The following is a 16425-nucleotide window of genomic DNA, read 5'->3' on the forward strand; positions in this document are numbered from 1 at the left end:
GATAGAATAACATGTTCATGCCTGTGCTGGCTCATACGCACACAGTGAGCTGACTCATACCATTGCGTATGGGCGGGTCCTTGACACACCTGTATGAGTTGCTAGGCAGTGCAATTAGAAGGTCTGAGATGACAAATAATACAATGTGTAAGTGACTGTCCAACGGTCGCTGTTTTTTTGCAATCATGCAATATCCTTTGACAATAAAATATGCTACTCCACCCAGAAGTATTATATAACAGACAATATTACTTGTCTGTTCAATTTTTTCAGACATACCTGATTATTAATTTGCACAAACCCTGCAATCGAAAGCCACAAAGATAAACTAAAATAGTGCAAGATTTCAACAATGTAATAACTTTATTGCAATATTTTTTTTTTTTTTGCCAGAATAACAGAAACACAAAGCTGCACAAAATGAATTACCTTAGAAAAAAGTTCACAGGAAAGCTCAATTGGCAAGTAGGAGTTACGTTACTGGCCAGCAGGGGTCACCCGAGCGCAACAAAAATAATAAGACATGCACCTTGTTGCCAAAGACATTGGGTGATTTGCCTTTGCACATATACTAACGATCCAGTTTTATTACTAAGGCATCGCTATGGCTTTTGTCTACACTTTGTAGCTACCAAAGCACCAACTCCACTAGGAAGGCTCTGTAAAAGACTTATAAGTGTTTTTATGAGAATTTCTTAACATTTCTCCGCGACAGCATTTGTGAGTCGGACATTGACATCTGACTAAATGTCCTGGCTCACAGAAGCCTTTAACTTCATCCCAAATGTCTTCTATCAGGTTGAGGTCAGAACTCTTTGCAGGCCAGTCACGTTCTTCCACACCAAACTCACTCATCCACGTCTGTGTGAGCCTTACATTGTCCACTGGTGCAGAGTCATGTTGCAACAGGAAAGGGCAATTCCAAGTGTATTCCCACGCATTTGGTGTATTAAATTGTCTAAAACCTTGTTGTTTGCTGAAGCATTAAGACTTTCATAAAGGAAACTAAGAAGCTGTGCCCAACTCCTGTAAAAACATCACCAGATTTTAATTCCCTTCTACACAGTTTACACGTGACACCACATAGTCGTGCAAGTGCTGTTCTCCTGGCAATTGCCAAACCCAGTCTGGTTCATTGGAGTGGCAGACAAAGAGAAGTGATTCAGTCCTCTTGTGAACATGTTTTCATTTTCCTGGATGCTAGTGCTTTACTGAACTGTATCTGACACATTGCTTTGAACTGGGTGATGTGAGGGTTGCTTAGCCATGAAAAACCATTCAATTAAGCTCTCTGGATTAATTTTTAACCAATCTGAAGTCCACATGCAATGTGAAAATCTGTGGCAATTGAAGTTGGTTATCTCTGCACCCCATGCATCTCATTATCCATTGACCCCTTTCTGTGATGTAGCCTATAGCCTGCCGGCTTGGTTGCTAGAATCCCCAATATCTTTACTTTTTTATTGAAACACTGACTGTGAGGACGTTTTTTACAACTGGAACTACTGCACAGGTGGAAACCTATCATGGCACTTTCCTGGAATTCAATGAGTTGTAAAGAACAATCCATCTTTTCAAGAATGTTTTACTTCCCAAATTGCTGGACTTTGGACGTGTGGCCATTGAAGTGATTGCAACACTTGAATTCAGTGATGTGGACGCGTGACCTAGTATTTTTGGTAACGTAGAGTAGACTAAAAATGCAGCGGCTGTTTTTCAAGCATTTGCTGAGCCCGTTTTTGCAGTCCAGATTGTAATCATAGAATTATAGTGTTAATTTTTAAAATACAACATTTTAGGGAAATTATAGATGTAAAAATTACATTCAGGTTTAGTATTTATAAAATTGTGGAGAGTATTGTCTATAATTACTGAAAAGTAAGTGTGCATTACTCTGAATGGAGTTCAAGTTAATTACATGTAATTACACTCAACGGCCAGGAGGGCGAAGCATTACTAAAAGCATTGTATCCATGGTGTGGATCTTTCACATGTTAAAGCACCATGATAAAGTTGATTGAGGTTTCAATCAAGCAAGGCCATTTTTAAACTCCTTGTTTATATTTTGATTCTTGTATCTATTCGCTGCAAGACGTGCTTAGTGTTGATGTTCTATTTATTGGTCTTTCCAAAAGCAGTGTATTATAAGAAAAATGTTTTTAAAAATGTGATTAGCTTAAACAGAATTATTGGATACAATGTTAAATTTAAATTTAAAACTTAATTAATTTAAAAATGTATTGTTCCAGTAAACACTGTAAGAAAATGAAAGATTCCACATAATAATAATAAAAAAAACTATATCTTCCAATCAAAAACCCTTAACAATTTCTATAAAGTAAAGGAAATTCAAGCCTTTTTAAATGTGTTACTGTGACCCTCAATAGAATACAGTACGAAGAACCCTTTCTTCCTGGGTATAAAAAGTAAATAACAAAGGTCACAAGGCCTTTTATTCTTTTCCACTCTTCAAATTGGGAAATACAAGAGAATGTGCCATTCAAGCAAGGCAGATGTGTGTCTTCATTTGTCTGAAAATGGTTACAATACATTCTCAAACTTGCCCATTTCTACAATCAGAACTGCAAAACAGAGAAGTGGAAGACAAAAATGTCCAAAGTTCACTATTTACGCAATTTAGCAAAAGATAATGTCTTGGGGACACCAAGTGTCCATTACGGTCATTATTTCACATGTAGATGCTATCTTGTTATTTTGGAAACATATCGGACAAAAAGTACTTCTTGTCCTACTGTCACAAACACAAGCAAGCAGATTACTCTAAAAATTACTGACACTACAGCCTGTAAAAGTATGGATAAATGGAAAAAAAAAAAAAAAACTAACAAAAAAAACTTGACAGTGCCTTATTCTAAGTATGGTGGAGGACCTATGAGGTCTGTTCATCTTACAAAGGCATTGAGAACCTTATTAAAAGTTCTCTTGGAATTCTTTTAAATACCAGCACATTTTAAATAAAACTTTGGCAAACTGTACTCTGAATTAAATCATTGTTCAGCAGTCTGGCAGTCCAAAACATATGTCTAAATCAAGACAGAAATGGTTCACCAGACAACAGTGATCCTTACTTCATTCTCACTTCTGTCACCAGACTTTAGCTCTGTAGAAAACCTGTAGATTAGAGGAGTACATATAAGAACTCTGACTATCGAGGTTGTGCAAAGAGAAATTATTAAAGATCCCTTTTCTCTGTGCGCTCTAACCTAATGAAAAGTGAGATGTTTTTGTATCCATCCTCTGACTTGTACTTTTCAATAACCTTTTCTCTGATTTGCGTAGAGTGTTGCTTTGTCTTCAGGCTGTGGCAATCATGAATACGGATTAGTCAGTGAAAGAACCTTCATCCCCATCTTGGCCGTGCCTCTTTAGTGTCTTTTTGCACTACCCACATTGGTGAAATTTCTCAAAACTTGTCAGGAGTGGGATTGTGTTTTCACATGGGAGTCTAGTTACACTCACTCCTTGTGTGTAACTGACCACAGTTGCATGGAGGCAGCCAGACAGAGGCATTGCTGAACACTGGCTCAAGCACCATCCACCCAAGGTTTATATTGTTGATTTTGCTATAAAGTCTTCCCACACAGCTGTGGCTATACCTGATGCACTTCCACCTTGTTTGACAGCACGTTTTCCCTCCACTCAACTTTTCCAAAAATATGTTTGAATTCAGCACTCCGTCAACAACCAGCTCCTTTAGCAATGATCCTTTGTGGCCTAGCTCTCAGTAGGACTTGCTGGTAAAACCATGTGACAACACACAACAGAGGAGGGGTATTAAACTATGCTAAATCATATTAACCACAGTTTAGAGAAGTATCATATAGATAATCGATCTGATAATAGCTAATTTATATTTTATGCACTCCATTAAAGCCTCTCCAGTGCAGAAAGAGTTGCGTGGGATAGATCAGCTGCTCCATCAACTGCAGAGATTCACCTGCGCCGCCTGCTTGTGATCATGTGATGAGTGATGACATGGTGACATATAAGAAACTTGCCCCCATAGACTATATCATACAGTATGTCAGTTTTTAGGAAAAAGCTGGCATTCTCAAAAATATTGTCTACTTAGGTATATTTTAAATAGGTTGAATTTCTCTGAAAGTGTCAGAAATTGTGTATCGTTTTCTGGGGGAGCCTGTGGATTTTGGAGAGTAACGACTCCTCAGAAATCTCTGTCGGAAGAGGGCGATCACACCACGATTACATGTTTCATCATTCCAGAATGAATCTATTTATCGAGTGTTACCGTGTTTTGCCACAGTCAGTTTTTCTCAATGAAATTTCAGCCCACCAATCACTCATACGACAACGAAGACATTCTTTGTGCTGCGCTTTGTTTTAATGCCAACAGGACCCTGTCATGAAAGTTACTATGTCACCTTTTAATGTACAGCAGAGGTGCCCATGGGGTGAATGTGAATCTATCATTAGCATCAACATGACAAAATTCTCCTTTGCAGAGTGGTTCGTGTCTCCACCTGCATTCTGAAATGGGGCTTTGACAGTGAATCTGAAGAGATAAGTTGTAGTGTAACGGATTGTTGTTGGTGAGGAGCTTTAGATTTAATGGTCTGCTTTTATTTTCTCCCATTGCACATCTTACATATTTTTGAATGGATTATTATTGTATTTTCACTTTAATATATACAGTGAAAATACTTTATATATATATATATATATATATATATATATATATATATATATATATATATATATATATATATATATAATATTAGAAGTAGCATAGTCTCTTAGCACATTACATGCAACTGATATACACAATATATATATATTTTTTCAATTAATGAGGCTCTTATACCAATTCTTAAAATATTTATAAAATGTTATGGAAAGAGATTTAATATATTTAGAATATGTTATATTTTAATGCAAGTTCAAGTATAACAGTCAAAATACACTTAAAATAAGATTAAAATGTATTATCCATCCATCCATCCATCCATCCATCCATCCATCCATCCATCCATCCATCCATCCATCTTCTTCCGCTTATCCGGAGTTGGATTGCAGGTGTAGTAGACTTCCCTCTCCCCAGCCAATTAGTCCAGCTCCTCTGGGGGAACCCCAAGGTGTTCCCAGGCCAGCAGAGAAACATAGTCCCTCCAGCAGGTCCTGGGTCTTCCCCAGGGCCTCCTCTTGGTTCGACGTGCCCGGAACACCTCACCAGAGAGGCGTCCAGGAGCCATCCTAACCAGATGCCCGAGCCACCTCAACTGGCTCCCTCGACGTGAAGGAGCAGCAGCTCTAGTCTGAGTCCCTCCAGGAAGATTTAGCTTCTCACCCCATCTTTAAGGGAGAGCTCAGACACCCTGCAGATAATACTCATTGTATGCCTGTATGGCTGTATGCCTGTATTCGTGACCTCATTCTTTCAGTCATGACCCAAAGCTTATGACAATACATGAGGGTAGGAATGTAGATCGACCGGTAAATCTGTTTTTGACTCAGGTCTCTCGTCGCCACAACACAATCCGCCTGTCGATCTCCCATTCCATTTCCCCCTCATTCGTGAACAAGATCCAGAGATTCTTAAACTCCTCCACTTGGGGCAGGACATCCTCTCTAAAATGTATTATTCTAGCATAATATATTTAAAAACATCAAGTTGTACATCACTTTATATTCAGTTCTAATTGTTCAACTTCAACTTAAATGTTGCCTGCTAAGTATGAAATAAGCTGAATAAAACAAAAATAAAAATGGCAATTGCTTCTCTCAGTGTATAAAACAATAGGCTAGTTGAGTGAGCGAATAGCTACACAAATTTGAGAAGTAAACTTCCCCGTTTACTGTTTGCTTGTGGTATCGTTTTTCCTGATGTGATTACTCAGATAGTTCTGTCGTTCTCGGTTAACCCCGGAGCCAATATTCTTGTTTGCTGAATGGGCGGAGTTATTACAACATCCTCCTTCTTGTTCGCGTATTCCATGAATGCGTCTCATCCCAGGGCTGACAATTTTGACGCGTGTAGGCGTGCGAGTACTTTAACGTGTTGCTGTTGCAAAGTTCAGATTAATCGAACTATTTTGACATGTAAGGCTCTCTCTGGAGCGTGATTAATATATATATATATATATATATATATATATATATATATATATATATATATATATATACACACACACACATTGTGTGTGTAGTTATTTAAAAATTATCTGTTAGATTGAATGTGGCTATAAAAAAAAAGAGGAACGGAATATTACAGACTTTGTTTTCTGCTGTCTGTTCTTACAGGTGGCCATGTCAGAGTCAGTAGGAGTCTACCTTTGGGCAGGTGTGTTTACCTGCGACTCCAACAGGAAACACTTCGCTTCACGCAGTCTGCTGCAACTGAGAAGTAGAAACTCGTTGGGCGGAACGATGGGGAAAAAAAATCGCCATTACCTAATTGAAATCCGCTTTATATTTGGGAGCCTGTAGGTCTGCTAACGTGTCCCTCACGGGGTATATATTTTTTAGGCGGCAGACTGACCGAAAGAGGGAAGTGCTTCCTGATAATGAGGAGGTGCGTCTTATTTCCATCCCAGTGATTGACTGCGTACGGCTTCCACCGCCAAGAGCTGCGGGCATTGACGCATTGTGGAGTCGACAACAGGGAGGGGGCGAGCACTGCAAACCCCCGGCTTCGCCACACATCGGAAGCATCTATCGGCGTAACCACCGCGATGGCCGTGGTGCAGCTCGAAACGGGGGACCGCCAGCCGGAGAACGGCTTCGTGACCCCCGAAACCGCGTCTCCGGAGCTGCTGACTCACATCGACGAGTCTGTCCTGCCTTCTCTCGGGGGGTTTGGGAAATACCAGAAACAGCTGATCGTGCTGACATGGATCCCGGCGTTATTTATCGGATTCAGCCAATTTTCTGACAATTTTCTTCTCGCGGAGCCAAACATCACATGCACCAGCCAGCCCCTGGCTAACGGAACTAGGCACACTGCGAACCTCCAGATGAACATAAGCACCGGGCCAGCTCTTTCTGCCGGTGGGGGTCCCAGCGCCCACAATGACAGCTTGCAGTGTCAGTACAATGAGTCGACATTCGAGCTGCACACAGGGCTTGAACAGAACGTGGTTACGAAGGTAAGCTGTTCTTCTTGAGCATGGGTTCCTTTCTGTAAACATGTTATGCCATGATTCAGTGATGTCCTACCCTCTGTCCTGTAATTGATTCATATACTAATAAGCCGACAGAGCGACATCCGAGCACCTATTCACTCTAATCATAAATATGCATTTTTACCACCAAGCTGCAGCACAGCAGCTATTGACACTTTTAATGTGGTGCAAGTGGTCATGCCACCATATTGAATAATTTCCATATATCTTAGCGTGTAGGATCAGACATTTCACATGCGATGGTATTCACAGAGTACAAGGATTTAGGGCATGTGTTTTGCTGACATTGAGTCATTCCAAACAGCTGACACAGTGAATAACCCGAGGCATAGATATGCTACCACTATTTGGCAAAACTGAAAAGGAAGGTTGAACCTTGTGATTATAGTAATGGAAATATCAGATAAGGTTTTTTTTTTATTTTTTGTTTTATTTAGAGCAAAGGTCTTGAGTGTTCTCTGTAGAATAATGGAGCTCCATCCCACGCCAAACATCACCCACCCTTCTGTTTGCCTAACCAAACAACAATTAGATATCCCTGCAGATTTCAGGGTGGATAGGTCTTGATTTTGAAGTATGGGTTGGATTGGGAGCAGTGTTACTTTTTGAAATTTACAGGGTACAGCTAGAACTGGAATATCCAGCAATTTTAATACAATAATTATAAAGAATGACTATTCTTCTAGCTTTCTCAAATCTGTTCTGGTTCAGTAAAACCTTGTGGTAACTGGCCAAAAAAAAAGAAACACTTATTTAATTTAGGGCTGTTGTAAACGAATATTTTAGTAATCGAGTAATCTATCGATTATTCTTACGATTAATCGAGTAATCGGATAAAAAAAATTATAAAATGAAATACTGGTAAATCTGGCATAATACCGGTGTTACTATCAGATATCAGTATCAGTCCAATTTTTCATATTTGAGCATCCCTAACAGTTGCTTTTTTGTAGTTTAGAAAACTAACCTGTAACAATAATAGCTCACTTTCTAAGTTAACCAGAAGAAAAGTTATAGAAAAATCTGAAATTCTATTGAATTTAATAACAAAGAGGCAGGCTCATAAATATGCTTATAAAAAATGTCTACAATCCAGCTTTTAGTTTATGTATTCATCTTCAGTGAGTTTAATAGATTAATTAAACTCACCTTGCCACCTAACCTGTCACGCTTTGGGTTTGAAAATACGGGAAATGCCGCCTGGAGTGGGAGGAGAGGGCGAATGAACGAACGTAAGATGGGGTGGAGGGGAGGAAATAGACCAGCGGACTGACGAACCGTTAGACCGGGGGACGAACACGGGGGAAGCAATACGGGATATTTACGACACCTTCACTGGTCACACTCAGAAACTCATCTACCAGCCATGTACGATGCGCTCCGCCACCCGTTTCTTCAGACCGGGATATGAAATTTATTGTGCGGTTCGTCGGTAAGCTACATTTACACGGTAAGCATCAGCTACTCAGCCGCCCGCCCTGTTCAGGCTATCCGCTCACCTCAACGCTCTTCCCGCCGTTCGCTTTCAACCAGCAGCCCCGGAGGAGAAATGCTGCCGTACTCCAGGCATCCCCCCAGTCATTTTAAGGTCGGGCATTATCATCAATCAATAAAATCCCCACGGGCCAATCTTGAAGATTGGACTTTATGCCGCTGAGACTTAGCTTTTGTCAACAACTCAGAGGCGGAAGTGAGAGCTCCGCGCAACGCAAATGAAGTCCCGGCCGGAACACGGTGCGCTAACTAATAAAACATAAATTAACGAAGCTTCGAGGCAGGTAAATTTTCCTCGAGGAATTTTAGTAATCGAGGTACTCGAATCATTCGAGGAATCGTTTCAGCCCTAATTTAATTTTTTATTTAAGAAATTGATGATTGAAGTCTTCATATATCAAAACAATAGGAGTTTTCAGTTTAAATGCATACAATGGCGAGGGCAAAAAAACCCTTTTCTTCAGTATTTGAGCAGCAGTTTAAATAAAGCAAAATTATCTGACCACAAACTAACCACTTGGTTTGTGATTCTTTATAAATAAAAGAGAGTAGTGTCATATATTTTTATATATATAGCCTCAATGGACGATGTGCTCAGCGAATGTCTCAGACAATGGGGAACAGAACAGAAGACGAGGTGCTAGAGGTACCATCATGGGAGGACAAGCCCCTACATGGGATGTACCACCGACAAATAACTGAAGTGGCTGATATCAGGAAATCCTACCAATGGCTGGAGAAAGCTGGACTCAAGGACAGCACAGATGCCCTCATCCTGGCCGCCCAGGAACAGGCCCTAAACACCAGAGCAATAGAGGCTCAGATCTACCACACCAGACAAGACCCAAAGTGTAGGTTGTGCAAGGAGGCCTCTGAGACAGTCCAGCACATAACAGCAGGGTGCAAAATGCTGGCAGGGAAAGCGTAGATGGAACGACATAACCAAGTGGCGGGCATAGTGTACAGGAACATCTGTTCAGAATATGGACTGGAAGCCCCGAGGTCAAAGTGGGGAACACCCCCAAAGGTGGTGGAGAATGACCGAGCTAAGATCCTGTGGGACTTCCAGATCCAGACAGACAAGATGGTAATGGCGAACCAAACGGACATTGTGGTGGTGGATAAAGAACAGAGGAAAGCCGTTGTGGTGGATGTAGCAATACCAAGTGACCACAACATCAGGAAAAAGGAGCACGAGAAACTGGAGAAATACCAGGGCCTCAGAGAGGAACTGGAGAAGGCCTGGAAGGTGAAGACCACAGTGGTGCCTGTGGTCATCGGGGCCTTCGGGGAAGTCACCCCCAAACTGGAGCAGTGGCTCAAACAGATCCCAGGAACAACATCAGACATCTCAGTCCAGAAATGTGCAGTTCTAGGCACAGCCAAGATACTGCGCAGAACCCTCAAGCTCCCAGGCCTCTGGTAGAGGACCTGAGCTCAGAGGATGAAAGAGAGAGACCACCCGGAGAGGGTGAGAAGGGATATATATATATATATACAATATAATTTATTACCTGATAAGAGTATGACAGATTTTCCACATTTAGAAGAATTATTACATCAAGTTTAATTTGAACTATGCAGTCTGGGAAATATGAGGGGTACCTTAGTTTGCATTGAGTGTAAAGCCTTTAGTAGTCCATCTGATAATGTCCTTGTTGAAATAAAGCTTTAAAGCATAACAAATGCAGCTTTGACATTTAAATTTACTTGTAGGCACTCGCAGAGTTTATTAGTTAATTTTATTTATCATGTAGGGGGACTGTTGCTGGATAAGGATGCATTACTGGCAAGGATTCTAAAGTTTTACAGGGTTTTATTTCTCCTAAGCCGCCATTGATAATGAAGTCAGCGGCACAGGTAAATTGATTGAGGTGATATGTATAATTAGCATGCAGGTTTTTTTTTTAAGTATCTAAAACAAAACAAGATTCCCCTATGAAGGCTGAGGTATGGAAACATAACTGTGACCCTGGCTCCGTAACGTGTAGGTACTGACGTTTGTGTTGCGTTTGCACTCTTATTGATAATGTCATGTTGACATTACTAACATTGTAGATGGTGTTCCATGACCCATCGCCTCCACTTTCTGACAGGGTTAGGGTTAGTGAGGCCTTGTGAGAAATGGAGTCAAATGATATGCAGCTAAAATCCATAACAGTACCCTGCATGGAAGCAGAGCTGATCGGTACACATGTCACTGGCCTTGTCTGTTTGGACAACCTGCCTTCCTCCTGCTGTCTTCCAAGACTCTCTTTTTTTTTTTTTTTGCCCACCACAGCGCAGGAACTAGGATGTGACACTACAGCAGGAAGTGATGACCTGGCATTTCCCCTTCTGTTTGGACTGCATTGACATAACTGCACATGAGTGGCCTCAGCTCTCAGTGACACACAATCCCTGAAAAGCATAGTAGCTGATGAAATGTGTCAGTGTCTCTGTTAAAGTGAATCAACACATCTGACCTCACAATGATCTGTTAATCCCACACTAAAAGTTCTCGGTTAGCTTTTTTTGGTCTAAGGGTGACACAGAAATGAGGTTGGCAAGGAGGCGGCAGAGACAGATCCAGTGTGGTTAATGTGGAAACCCATCCTAATTGAGTCAGAGCTCTCGTAGGAGTCCCTCTTAATTGAACTGCAGCTAAGAAATGAGAATTTATCATTATCAAGAGTCGGTCTCTGTACAGCTGAGGTGCTGAGCGCCCATTCGGATGGGTAGCAAGTTTCCTGAAATAGTGACCTGGGAATCTCTTGGAACCACATATTGACCTCTTTCCTAGAATGTAGTATTTGCCAGATGATCAGATGTGTTTGGTTGCCAAAAGTGTAGTTATCAACTTTTTTTAAAGTTATGACTGATATTGAGGAGGAGAAACGTTTAAGTTTGGCCTCTAAAATGAAATAATTTTCAAATCGAAAGTATCAGATAGGCATCTAACAGTGACCGTTGTAATTTTGGGGATGATTCTGTAATGATTAACATCATCTTTTAACTTAAAAATTGTTATAATTTAATTTTGTATTGATTACTTTGCTGAATTTCAACTGATGAACTTGATGAGCTATCATGTTGTAGCTGTAACAAAGAGAAAGGAGAGAATTCGTACAAAAATACTTAACTACAAGGACTAATAAGCTAATGTCATGGATTAAGCGAAGGACAAAAGGGTGTGCATACAGGTCTGAAATGGAAGTAAAAAGGATTACTTTTTAGTTTTCTAGTCATTAGCTACGGACCTTTTAAGAAAACCAAAAACTGCATCTTCTGTTGTGGTTCTGTTAAAAACAATGTGGGTTTTTGATCATCTGGTATTTACTTAGATGGTATACATTATCAAAACTTTGAGAACCACTTTGCTGTGAAATGCACTCAGACTTCTGTTTTGATAATGCTAGCCACACTCATTTTTATCTAACATAAGATATGCTACAGGCAGTTTTAAAATTGAATACAAATATTTAATCACCACAAAAACAAAGACTCTGCATTAAGTCACAGTTTTATTTTGTACTTTTCAAGGAGAAAGTCAGACAGCCAAAACCGGCGCTGGAATGTCAAATCTTTGCAAAAACTGGATATCTAAAATTGTCCACAAAATTCTAGTTGGTGCACCTCTAATAATTCCTTAAAGTATTTTGTCAAATGCTGTAGTTCACATATAAAACTTTGTTTCACCACCATATGGGATTTTGACAAGTCCCTTTCTTAAACATGTTTTGAATAAAAGCATTCATTTACTAGATATGACATGGAGAGGGTCAACCTGTGAATGTATGGGCTTATTTCTTCCAAGTATTGTATCTAGTGGACGGGGGAGATAAACTGTGGGAGCACATTTGTGGGTACACCCGGCCCCGGTATCGCTGTACAGTAGATTGCACACCCATGGATCTGAAAGATGATACTGTAGGTTAACACCCTCGGAGGCCTCTCGGCTCTGTGTCCCTTGTGTTGTTTACCCAGCTGGTTGACTTCTTCTGCTGACCCTGGATCGGCTGAGGTTGAGGCCTTTGAGAAGGCCTCAGCCGTGGAAAGGTGATGACCCCGCCGCAGTTACCCAGCCAACACACAACGACAGACTCTCACTGCGTCAGCTGTAACAGGAAAAGGCATTTTTGTGACCAGAAGATAAAACCCCTGTTGAGGCACCGTGTGTGTGTGCGTGTGTGACAACAAGAGTGTGTGCTGTGGGCCTGGTTCTGATAAGTGCTGTTTTGTAACAAGCAGGCATGAACGTTGTGGGGTCTGACCCTTGACCATGGTATAAGGTTGTTTTTGAAGATTGTGCAATGGAATTTAGATTGTTTAATTTCTCGTACACAGAAAATCTTGTTGGTAACAGTGATCCGTTAAACACAACAGCCTTCATCAGAAGGGTCTGAGCGTGAAAATAACAGACAAAGGTTTCTTGTTTTTTTCTGCCATCTGTCGCAGCTGATAGCAAGAAAATCTAGCTGTCATCTGACAACCTTCTTTAAAACACGTGCCTCATCAGAGGTGACTATATACTTTCCTTTTTGCCTCAAAAGGTAGTGAATTAAAAAGGGAAGGTTTTATTTCTTTCTTTCACTTAATATTAAAATGTGATTATAGTCTTGCATTGCTTTGCAGAAGCTGTTAACCTGGAACTTTTCTGCATCGTCATACAACTAGAATCTTCAGTGTATTTTATTGTGATTTGGTCTGATTATATACTACTATGTTATAAATACAAAATAGTGCTCATGGTCGTAAAACATAAGGGAAATTATAGATATATTTAAAAAAAAATAAATTGAAAGATAATTCTGTCATGCATTTGTATTCAGAATATCTTACTCTGTTACCCCTAAATAAATTCAGTACAACCAGCCTTCTTCAGAGACAAACTCTTAAATTATATATCTCAGTGAAATATAATTATCTATTTGCATATTTGATGCTGTCAGGTGTTTATGAGTGAGAAAACATGCCAGTTTTGAAAAAAATAAAAAAAAATCCATATCAAGTTCTGTTTAACATTTGCCTTATTGAGGGCACCGCACACATGTGACAGAAGGTGCTCTGATCAGATAAGACCAAAACTGAATGTTCTGACCTACATTTCAGACTCTCAAGTGTGACATGAAATGAACACTTTGCATCACTGTAAAAAAAAAATAAAAAATCCAATGGTGATGCATAGTAGTGGCATCATCATGCTGTGAAGATTTTTTTATTCATAACGGGACAGGAAAATTGAACAATGCAAAAAAATAAAAAAGAAAAGAAAATATCGGAAGAAATCTTTTTAGATGCAACCTTGACACTGTGATAAAAGTTTAGTTTCTAACAGGACAATTGCTTTAAACATACAGCTGAAGTTACAACGGAATAGTTTAGATCAAGGGTCCTCAAATCCAGGCCTTGAGGGTTGGTGTTCTGTAATTTTCACGTGTCCCTTGTCCACGCACCTGAATCAAATGGCTGAATTAATTATCCCCTCAGAAGGCAGTCAAGTTCTTCAGAATCCTGCTAAAGACCTCATTATAGCGTTGGAGCAGATACACTTCTAGAAGGTCTAGGACACCAGCCCTTGAGGTCTAGATTTGAAGACCCCTGTTTTAGATGGCTAGAATGGCCAAAGTAAGCATTTAATGCATTTATAGATGCAAAAAATGGCAGTTTTAATAGTCTACATTCAATCTGACTGCTCAAAATCATTTGCAGATGATCTAGGTTAGTAGAGGCAGGAGACATGGTTTTGTAAAGTGGCGACCCAGGAGGGCTATACTGACTACTTTTTACCACTATTTCTTCTTCTTCATCCAAATAAAACAAACTATCATTTTTCTACCATTTCACAACATTGTGCTAGTTTGTATTTGTCCATTCTGAAATCCGCATAAAATATATTGAAGTTTGTAGTTTTAATGTGAAAAACGTGGACAAGGTCAAGGGTATGAATACTTTTCTCTCTCTGCAATGCACATATGCTGCCACCATATTATGGGATTCCAGTCCCTCCATGAAACTGTGCTAAAACTTGCACTTGGAAGCAGATTGAGTCAGATAACCTCTGTTGCTAGGCAGTAACTATGCAGCAGTCTCCTTTCTGCCTTTTCCTCACAACAAATTTTAAGCATCTCTTTTCCCCCTCACTGTTTCTTTTTCAAATTTCTGAAGCACTTGCATCATTTTTTACAAGTTGTTCATCCTTTTACAAGTTTGTTTATCCCTTTTTGTTCTCCTTCTTGCTGTGCTTGCCTCTTTTCTCTATCCTTCCTTCCCTCCAGGCCTGCTCTTTCTCTCCCTAGAAACCTCCACCCACCACTGTGTAGTTCAACGAGTGCACATATGTGCAGCTGTGACATAAGGATATCTTCTGAGTATTGCTGGCCTAGACTGACCATTACATAGATGGTCAGCCATTTGAGATGGTTCAAAAGAGAGCATTTATATAGTTTTTCTTCTCTGCTGTCCTTTGTTTTCCTTCAGGTTAGCGTTCAATATGCATTAAAACAACTGAGGACTTTTACTTCTGTTAACTTATTCCCAAAATAATAAAACTTAAAATAACAATAATAATCAATATTGTAATGTAAGAATTCATCTTTTATAGATTTATGGCTTTCTAAATAGGTTAGATATTTTTCTTCCCCCAGTTTGGAAGCCCATTAAGGTTTTGCATCTGAAATGAAGGGCTTGCAGAGAAACATTTTTGATGGTGCACGCTAATTGGCTGATGCTTAAAAACACAGCAAGTTAATGAAGCTCTGCAGTAAAAACCTGCCATACTCTGCTAATCCGGTGACACATTTCAAGATCACTTAACACTTGGGGGGGAGTGAAACACTGCTGCTCTTAATGCGGCATGTGACTGAGGATTGCTGTTGATTGTGTTGTGCCTCCTTTGGTTATATGTCCATGGTCTACAGCATGTCTGATTTGCACAGTCAGTAAACTTCTAGGGTTACACAGGGCGGATCCTCGTGAATTCACACTCATCATTTCATGTACGTTGTACTACAGTCTCAGAGAAGGGAAGCTTCTTTGCTTCTGTCTCTCTCTTATTTTTTATATATAAATTTTTTAACGGCATGCTTTGTCGTCCTATGATTGCGAAACAGGCATTTCTTTTGCACGCGTCTTGTCTTTTTGTCTGCTGACATTGAAACTGAAACCATGAGTAAGTACCATGCCTGGGTCATGTGAGGGCTGCTTTGGCTGTGGGTAATCCCGAAGCATTCCAATCTGTACTTATCACTGTGTCTGGAGGTGGTAGAAAGTTGTTTCCAATGGAAACCGTGGAACCGACCACACTTTGTATGTCAGTTTCTTGTGGGATTGTTTTGCAAAACGTCTACAAATGTTCTTGGCATATGATCACTGTTTATGTTGTATCTTTTCTGTCAAAGGCAGTGGTTGCGAGGCAGGCCTGAGATTGTTGTTCGTTAGCCACACACTCAATGCACCTGTTGTTGCAGCCACACCCTTGTTTAATTCTGACTTTACCAGCACAGATATCTGTGAAACACATGTTACAATAAAATCTGCAGCAAGCTTTACTGACTGCTGATGTCTGTGTATGTGTACATATATATATATATGAAAAAAAACTATATAAATAAATGTCATATATATATATATATATATATATATATATATATATATATATATATATATATATATATATATATATATAATTTTTTTTTAATTTAAGCTAAAGAAGCTTAAATGAACAACGGGTATCTTTATTGGTTTAGTAAATTAGGGGAGAAAATTATTTTAACGCCATATTCTACTTTAG

General features: G+C 39.8%; 1 protein-coding gene across 1 annotated transcript in view; it reads left to right on the plus strand.

Annotated features, from left to right (window-relative positions):
* The first annotated feature begins 6200 nt into the window (after nucleotides 1–6200).
* LOC106918916 (solute carrier family 22 member 23-like) overlaps nucleotides 6201–16425 on the plus strand; it is a 38761-nt gene continuing 28536 nt past the window's right edge. Inside the window, exon 1 of the mRNA XM_014988999.2 lies at nucleotides 6201–7124. Within this exon, the coding sequence (XP_014844485.2) occupies nucleotides 6711–7124 (414 nt within the window). The 5' untranslated portion in view covers nucleotides 6201–6710. The remainder of the gene's footprint in view (nucleotides 7125–16425) is intronic.

This window comes from Poecilia mexicana, unplaced genomic scaffold (assembly GCF_051168715.1).
Source record: "Poecilia mexicana isolate PSO_F unplaced genomic scaffold, ASM5116871v1 scaffold_17, whole genome shotgun sequence".
NCBI lineage: Eukaryota > Metazoa > Chordata > Actinopteri > Cyprinodontiformes > Poeciliidae > Poecilia > Poecilia mexicana.